The sequence below is a fragment of the Mobula birostris genome, chromosome 25, assembly GCF_030028105.1.
Source record: "Mobula birostris isolate sMobBir1 chromosome 25, sMobBir1.hap1, whole genome shotgun sequence".
NCBI lineage: Eukaryota > Metazoa > Chordata > Chondrichthyes > Myliobatiformes > Myliobatidae > Mobula > Mobula birostris.
Window position 1 is genome coordinate 2,770,908 of NC_092394.1, and position 9,419 is coordinate 2,780,326.

General features: G+C 51.5%; 1 protein-coding gene across 1 annotated transcript in view; it reads left to right on the forward strand.

Moving 5' to 3' along the window:
• Nucleotides 1–8,093, forward strand: part of wdr81 (WD repeat domain 81) — a 39,312-nt gene extending 31,219 nt beyond the window's left edge. The window contains exons 10-12 of the mRNA XM_072242853.1: nt 564–743; nt 2,653–2,983; nt 6,133–8,093. Of these exons, the coding sequence (XP_072098954.1) occupies nt 564–743; nt 2,653–2,973 (501 nt within the window). The 3' untranslated portion in view covers nt 2,974–2,983; nt 6,133–8,093. The remainder of the gene's footprint in view (nt 1–563; nt 744–2,652; nt 2,984–6,132) is intronic.
• The last annotated feature ends 1,326 nt before the right edge of the window (nt 8,094–9,419 follow it).

Here is a 9,419-nt window from a genome sequence, read left to right on the forward strand (position 1 = left end):
GGTAGTGGTGGGCCCCTCAGTATTGACTGTAGTAATCATATCTGAATGTGAATTATTCACTGCCTTATAAATAATGAATGTTTGTTCTTTGTGCATTTGTCATGTAAATAAACTTTTATAGTTTTGTTTAAAAAGTGGGTGGGACGGAGGATGCGGGTGGTGTTGGGGATGGTGCATAGGGAGGGGAGGTTGGATGGGGAGGTGAGATGGTGCATAGGGAGGGGAGGTTGGATGGGGAGGTGGGATGGTGTGTAGGGAGGGGAGGTTGGACGGGGAGGTGGGATGAAGGGGAGGTTGGATGGGGAGGTGGGATAGTGCATAGGGAGGGGAGGTTGGATGGGGAGGTGAGATGGTGCGTAAGGAGGGGAGGTTGGACGGGGAGGTGGGATAGGGAGGTGGGATGGTGCGTAGGGAGGGGAGGTTGGATGGGGAGGTGGGATGGTGTGTAGGGAGGGGAGGTTGGACTTTTTTGGGAATTGTTTCTAGTCTTTTGGAATTCCTTGGCCGGGGAAGGGGTGTGCTGTAGGACATGGTAGACTGATGAGTATGTCGTTCCCTGGCAGCATGAGTTTCGGCTCGGGATGAACGCCAGTGCTGGACTAATCCGCTGTATGTCCGTCAGCCCCGGTGGACGTTCGGTGGCCGTGGGCTTTTCCTCGGGGTACATTTACCTGCTGGACATCAGGACCGGCCTCATCCTGAAGGTGTGGCCAGCCCATGAGAGTGACATACTTCAGCTGAAGGTAGGGGTGGGGTGGGGGTGGCTGGGGTTGTGTTTGAATGATGGACATACTGTCGACTATCTAGTTCCCAACTTCTCAACTTGCCTGGGCACCTTCAGAACCACTAGAGTCCTGGGCCCATCTGTATTTGTCGTAAGTGTGAGCTGATGCATTTAGGAAAGTCAAGCCAGTGTAGGCCTTGTACTTTGAATGGTCAATGTAATGGAACAGCAAGACCGAACAGTACAAGTGGATAGCTTCTTGAAAGTGGCATCACAGGTAGACAGGGTGGTAAAAAAGATCACGAGACCTTAAAATATAGGAGTGGAATTAGGCCATTTGGCCCATCGACTCTGCTCTGCCACTTCATCATGGCTGATCCATTTTTCCTCTCAGCCCCAGTCTCCTGCCTTCTCCCTGTATCCCTTCATGCCCTGACTAATCAAAAATCTATTAACCTCTGCCATAACTATCCATAAAGACTTGGCCTCCACTATCACATGTGCTAACAAATTCCCAGATTCACCAGTCTCTGGCCAAAGAAATTCCTCCTAATCTCCATTCTGAAAGGATGCCCCTCTATTTTGAGGCTGTGTCCTCTGGTCTTAGACTCTCCCAATACAGGAAACATCCTCTTCACATCCACTCTGTCAAGGCCTTTCACTATTCGATAAGTTTCAATGAGGTCACCCCTCATTCTTCTGAATTTTAGTGACTACAGGCCCAGAGCCATCAAATGTTCTTCATATGACAAGCTGTTCAATCCTTGAATCATTTCTGTGAACCTCTTTTGAACCCTCTATAGTTTCAGTACACCTTTTCTAAGATAAGGGGTCCAAAACTGCTCTTAGCTCTCCAAGTGAGTTCTCTCCAGTGCTTTATAAAGCCGCAACGTTAAATCCTTGCTTTTATATTCTAGTCCTCTCGAAATGAATGCTAACATCGAGTTTGCCTTCCTCACCACGGACTCAACCTGCAAGTGAACCTTTAGAGAATCCTGCACAAGGTCTCCTCTCTCCCTCTGCACCTCAGTTTTTGTTCTATTTTCTCTTCATTTAGATAATAGTCTACCTTTTAATTTCCTCTACCCAAGTGCATGACTATACACTCTCGGCGTGGTATTCCATCAGCCACTTCTCTGCTTGTTCTCCGAACCTGTCTCAGTCCTTCTGTGGCTTCTCTACTTCCTCAAAACTACCTACCTCTCCACCTATCTTCGTATCATCTGCAAACTTGGCAGCAAAGCCATCAATTCCGTCATTGACATAGAACATAAAAAGAATTGGTCCCAACACAGACCCCTGTGGAACACCACTAGTTACTGCCCCCAACCAGAAAAGGCACCTTTATTCCCACTCTTTGCCTCCTGCCAATCAGCCACTGCTTTATCCATGCTATAATCTTTCCTGTAATACCATGGGCTCGTAGCTTGTCAAGCAGCCTCACGTGTGGCACCTTGTCAAAGGTCTTCTGAAAATCGAAGTACGCAACTTCAACTGATTCTCCTTTGTCTAGCCTGCTTGTTACTTCTTCAAAGAATTCCAACAAATTTGTCAAGCAAGGTATTCTCTTAAAGGAATTATGCTGACTACGGCCTATTTTATCATGTGCCAACAAGTTTGGACATTGTGTTGTAGTTGACAAGTCCTTGGTGAGGCTGCTCTCCCTCATCCCGCTCTCCCTCGCCCCTCCCCGCTCTCCCTCGCCCCTCCCCGCTTTCCCCACCCCTGCTTTCCCCGTCCCCGCTCTCCCTCCCCCCCCGCTCTCCCTCGCCCTCTCCGCTCTCCCTTCCACCCCTCCCTTTCTCTCCCTCCAGTCCAGTTGGTGGTGACCAGCGCTGAGGGGACCTGCTTTGGGGAGGTGAGGGTCTGGTTGGGCAAGTGCCCCTCTGTCCCTGACTGTGCTCTCTCTCTCTCCCCCCCCCCCCCAGTGTGCCGAGGGGAACGTTCTGGTCAGCTCTTCAACTGACCACTCCCTTACCGTGTGGACGGAGTCCGAGCCGAAACCTCTGCAGCTCTACAAGTCGCCCTCTGACCCTGTGCACACCTTCGATCTCTATGGTGACGAGATCGTGGCGGGCACGGTGGCCAACCGGATCGGGATCTACTCGCTGGACGGTGCCGTCCCCGCGGCCAGCAGCAAGCTGAGTCTGGAGAACTTCCGCGGAGTGCTGACTTCCCTCGCTGTGCTGCCAGCCAAGCGGCTGCTGTTGCTCGGATCAGATAATGGCTCCGTGCGTCTGCTCGCCTAGTCCAGCCGAGGTCAGCCACCGGGGGAGGGGTCAGGGTCAATCACCAGGCCAGGATCTCCCACCGGAATGCAGCCAGGGGTCACCCGCTGTTTGGGGTCACCCGTGCATTTGGGCAGTCCCACCAGCTACAGTCAGTCACTGGCCTCGGCTCGGCCACAGGAATGGGCTCCGGGTTCAGCCACAGTGAGATCTGGGGTCACACTGGCTCAAGGCTCAATGTGGAGCCACAGAGAGAGAGCTTGGCCTCGTCAGCAAAGCCTGAACTGGTGGAGGAAGACAGACAGAGACACAGACTGATAGACAGACACAGACAGGGCCACAGACAGACAGACAGACACAGACAGGGCCACAGACAGACAGGGCAATAGGCAGTCAGGCAGACAGACAGACAGAGACACTGACAGGCAGGGCCACAGACAGACAGGCACAAATAGACAGAAACAGACAGATAGACTTGCTCTGGTCTCTAGCCCCTCAGTCCAGTCTCCTGCACAGTCCCAATCAGGGGCCATGGGGATGGAATTCTTTTGTGAATTTTGGTTTCCCTGTATTGCAGAGTTTGGACAGTTGGCCAGTGTTCCTGGGACAGTGAGACCCCGTTCTGCGTCGCCCCACCCCCCCGACCCCCCGATGAGTCGTGTCCCAGCAGTGGGATCAGTGGCCGGGGGCATTCCCCGAAACCACTGACTTGGAGATAATAGACCAGCACGGTCGGTGAACAGAGAGGGTGTTCCTTCCGCTGACCACGGAGGGAAGGTGGGTGGGTGGTGGTGAGGCAGAGGTCTGCAGGAGGGTTTTAAAGTGTGTCTGGCAGGAGCTAGGCACATACTGTTTTATTTTCTGTCGAGAATCCAAGGGTTTGCCCACTGTGTGGGATTCCAGGAGTGGTTGGGACTGTCACAGTGTGTGGGGGGGGTGGTGTATGGAGGGGCTGTGTCTCTGTCATGTTCCTCAGGCACTGCCCACCCTTGTCTGGGTACCAGGGCCACAACGCCCCTCCCCGAGTGAGGGAGCTCCACGCTCACCCCTCCCCGAGTGAGGGAGCTCCACATCCCCCCTCCCCACGTGAGGGAGCTCCACATCCCCCCTCCCCGAGTGAGGGAGCTCCACATCCCCCCTCCCCACGTGAGGGAGCTCCACATCCCCCCTCCCCGAGTGAGGGAGCTCCACATCCCCCCTCCCCACGTGAGGGAGCTCCACATCCCCCCTCTCTGAGTGAGGGAGCTCCACACTCACCCCTCCCCGAGTGAGGGAGCTCCACACTCGCCCCTCCCAACATGAGGGAGCTCCACATCCCCCCTCTCCACATGAGGGAGATCCACACTCGCCCCTCCCCGAGTGAGGGAGCTCCACGCTCACCCCTCCCCGAGTGAGGGAGCTCCACATCCCCCCTCCCCACGTGAGGGAGCTCCACGCTCGCCCCTCCCTGAGTGAGGGAGCTCCACGCTCGCCCATCCCCGAGTGAGGGAGCTCCACGCTCGCCCCTCCCTGTGTGAGGGAGCTCCACCTCCCCCCTCCCTGTCTGTCCCACACACTCATAGCACAGTATGAGTGTACCTACACACTGATGTGTGCAATCTATCCACGCTGACTGTTGATACACTGTGTACTTTGTATATGTGTACACACACACACACACACACACACACACACACACACACAGCCCTGATGGTGTTCTACACATTTAATGGGACGTGTTCCGGGTGCTGGGGGGGAGGGGGATGCTGGATGTGAGTTGCTGGGTGGACGTAGAGATTTACACAATAATGTCTTCCACTGGTCTGACCCTGTCCCCGTTCCTGTTCCTGTCCCCGTCCTACCTCTGGAGAGTGCTGGGTCACCACCCCCTACCTCTATCCCCCTCATCTGCTCTCTGAGGGTTGGCGGGTAGCTGCCTCTCTGGGAGACCAGGACAGACTGCACCCTCACACCTTCCGTGTGCACCTGTGGGTCTTCCCTGTGATCCACCTGTGAATATTTATGAAATAAAATTCTTTATACCGAGGAGTGTATGTGCTGTCAGTTGGGAGGGACTGTGTGGTTGGACCATTGAGCAGGAGGTGGGTGGGGGGATGTTATGGGATCCCGTTGAAGGCTCCAATCGCTGGATGTTATGTCATGAGTTCTAAGTCCACTACCCCAATGGGGGCACAGGATACCGAGACCAGCTCGTCTGAGTCCTCTGTCCATCACCCCCACTGGGGCATAGACCAGCTCAGAGTCCTCAGTCCATCACCCCCACTGGGGCATAGACCAGCTCAGAGTCCTCAGTCCCTCACCTCCACTGGGGCATAGACCAGCTCAGAGTCCTCAGTCCATCTCCCCCACTGGGGCATAGACCAGCTCAGAGTCCTCAGTCCATCACCCCCACTGGGGCATAGACCAGCTCAGAGTCCTCAGTCCCTCACCCCCACTGGGACATAGACCAGCTCGTCCGAGTCCTCAGTCCATCATCCCCACCTGGGCATAGACCAGCTCAGAGTCCTCAGTCCATCACCCCCACTGGGGCATAGACCAACTCGTCCGAGTCCTCAGTCCATCACCCCCACTGGGGCGTGGACCAGCTCAGAGTCCTCAGTCCCTCACCTCCACTGGGGCATAGACCAGCTCGTCCGAGTCCTCAGTCCATCATCCCCACCTGGGCATAGACCAGCTCAGAGTCCTCAGTCCATCACCCCCACTGGGGCATAGACCAACTCGTCCGAGTCCTCAGTCCATCACCCCCACTGGGGCATAGATCTGACCCATGACCCCCCCACACCAAGTTGGGAATGGTGAGGCTCCACAGATTGTGCTGTTCTCAGCCACGTGGGAGCCCAGCACACCAGTGCAAAAAGAAACGCGAGATTCTGCAGATGCTGGAAATCCAGAGCAACACACACAAAATACTGGAGGAACTCAGCAGCTCAGGCAGCATCTTGGGGGGGGGGAATAAAGAGTCGACGTTTCAGGCTGAGACACCTCATCAGGACTCGAGAGGAAGGGGGAAGAAGGTGGGGGAGTGGAAGGCGTACAAGCTGGCAGGTGATAGGTGAGACCAGGAGAGGGGAAAGGTGGGTGCGTGAGGGAGGAGGTGGGTGGAAGATAACTGCCTCCTTCCTTTCCAGTCCTGGTGAAGGGTCTTGGTCTGAAACATTGATTGTTCATTCCCCTCCATAGATGCTGCCTGACTTGCTGAGTTCCTCCAGCGTTTTGTGAAGGCAAAGGGAATCACAAACTTTTGCAAGAATCTTCAGCCAGAAGTACTGAGTGGGTGAGATCCTCCGAGCTGCCCAGCACGGTAGACACCGGTCTTCAGCCAGTTCTGTTCACTCCAGCTGCTACAAACCTGCGGCCAAATTTTATTTGGAGTCTGAGGAGATTTGGCATCTTATTAAAAAACTCTTAACGAATCTCTACAGATGTACCATGTAGAGCATTTGAACTGGTTGCATCTCTGTCAGGATGGGAAAAGCTGCAGAGAGTTGTAAACTCAGCCAGATCCACCATGGGCACCAGCCTCCCCGGCACTGAGGGCATCTTCAAACGGCAATGCCTCAGAAACGGTGGCATCTATGTTAAGGACCCCCATCACCCAGGACGTGCCCTCTTCTCATTGTACCACCAGGGAGGAGGTACAGGAGCCTGAAGGCTCACACTCAGTGATTCAGGAACAGCTTCTTCCCCTCTGCCATCAGATTTCTGAATGGACACTGAACCCATGAACACTACCTCAGTATTATTATTCATGACTATTTTGCACTACTTAATTAAATTTTTATAAACATTTATTACAAATTTTAGTATATTTGTTTGGAACAGTACTGTTGCCACAAAACAACAAATTTCATGACTCGTCAGTGATATTAAATCTGATTCCAATAAGACACCATGAAAGGCATTAGTTCTGCACAAGCTGTGGCCCTGTTAAACATTCAGCACCAGCACTGAAAACCTGTGCTCAAGCACTGGCCACACCCTCAGTCACCCTGTTCCAGAAGACCTGTGCTCCCGAGTTGTCCATGCCCTTGGTCATCCTGTTCCAGTACCACTACGCCACTGGCATTCACTCAGCAATGTGGAAACTTGTCCAGGTATGTCCTGTCCACGAGAAGCAGGACAAATCCACCCTGGCCAATTACCACCCACGTGCTCTGTGCACCATCCTCAGCAGAATGATGAAAGGAAAATTGACTATGCTGCTGAGCTGCCCTTGTTCAACAAAAATCATGTTGCTAATGTTCTGTTTGTAAGAAAGGCACTCAGAATAAGATGGAAAATTATAGGGTGAAAGTGTGAAACGAGTGCCAGCAGAAATGGTTGATGCGGTTTTGATTTCAGCATTTAAGAGAAATTTGGATAGGAAAATGGATGGAACGGGTATGGAGGGCAATGGTCCGGGTGCAGGTTGATGGGACAAGGCAGAATGATCGTTTGGCATGGACTATATGGGCCAAAGGGCCTGTTTCTGTACTTTAGTGCTCTATTACTTTAACCTGGTCACGAGCTCGTTCTGGACTCACCCCTTGACTGCATTAGAACCCTGGGGAAGGGAGCTGAACTTGGAAGGGAAGTGCGAGATGCTGCTCTCAATATCAGGTCAGCATCCCGGAAAGCTGGATTAAATTGGAATCAGATGGGGAGAACACTCTACTTGCTGGAATTGTACCCTACGCAAATGAAGGAGGCATTATTATTATTGTTGGTTGATCGTTAGTACTGAGGTACAGTGAAAAGCTCGTTTTACACACTGTTCATACAGATCAGATGATTACACAGTGCATTGAGGTAGAATGAGGTACAATAACAATGCAGAATAAAGTGTATGGGCTACAAAGAAAGTGCAGTTCAGGTAAACAATAAACTGCAAGATGATAAGGTACCACAGTGTCCCTTGCTTAGAGTTCAGCTGCAGCCCCCTCCACCTGTAAGGAGTTTGTACATTCTCTCTGTCACTGTGAACGTTTCATTGTTCTTCTGCAATGTCCATTCTCCTTCAGTCCCGCACTGTCTCGTAGAAATGTCAACCAGACAAATTGTATGGGCTAATTCAACAAGCCTAGCTTAATCAACTTTTTTTTTTATTTACAGCAAAAATGAAATACTTGATTGTACAGTGTAATTAAAATAACATTGCATTTTTGAGAAAATCCACAGAAAATAAAATACCCAACTGCATAACTGTATTAATAAAATAATGCATGGCCTTAAACCAGGGTATTACAGTCAGATAGTGAAGCAATTCACAATTAAATGCAGTAACAGCCAGACAAATCTTGGTTCTGTCCTTCACCTTCCTTACAGAATATATTCCATCTGCATTCCCTGTCACCTCCCAGCCTCGCACTCATTCCCCTCGTCACCTCTTTATGGTGCCTCTCTCTTACACCGGCTGCAACCTAAATCCCGGCAGGGGTTAACCAACCATTTCCTCTCTCTCACACTGGCCACAGCCTACATCCCGGCAGGGGTTAACCAACCATCTCCTTCTAAGCGTCCAAGTGAAAAGTTAAAACATTGACAATCTATTCCCCTCCACAGATGCTGCTGGTCCACTGGGTTCTTTCAGCACTTTGTTGCTGCAGATTGCAGCATCTACCATCTCTTTTGTCTCCTGGACAATATCCAGGACTGGTCTGGTGGTGACAGTAACAATCACCCCAAACAGTGCCGGACAATGACGATACAGAAAATCCAACCCTCGCCCCCTGACACTCCACAGCACTGTTCCCTGCAGCACTGTCACAATGCCCTGGGGGTTCCCAGCGACCACAGACTGAACCGGAGTCACCATGTACACACAGCGTGGCCTCAGGAGCAGGTCAGATATTGAAAACCCCATGGTGTGTTACTCCCCAGAGCCTGTCCACTGTCTATACGGCTCCAGTCAGGAGGGTGATGGAAAATGCACACCCCACCTAGGTGAGCGCAACTTCCAAGTTCAAAGTCAACTTATTATCGAAGTACATATGTGTCACCACATACTACCGAGATTTGTTTTCGTACAAGAAACTAGAAAGAAATACAAGAGTATCAAAAAAAACGCACACAAGCCAGTGTACAAAAGACAACAAACGCTGCAAATGTCAACAGACAAAAGCAAACAAACTCAGAATAATAAATACGCGATGGATGTCAAGAACATGAGATGAAGAGTCCTTGAAAGTGAGTTCATAGGTTTGACAACAGCTCGATGATGGGACAAGTGAAGTTATCCCCTCTGGTTCAGGAGCCTGATGATTGAGGGCTAATAATCATTCCTGAACCTTAGTTTCGTACTCAAGATTTAAAAAGCAGCACTTTGTGGCAGTTTTTCAGAGTTGGAATGTGACCAATCACTCAGTGGAATAAATTATAAAGGGCAAATAAAAATTAGGCAGGCACAAGCAAAGCGGCTATTGTGTGAGTGGACCAGTGTTGGAGCAGCTATTGTGTGAGTGGACCAGTGTTGGAACGGCTATTGTGTG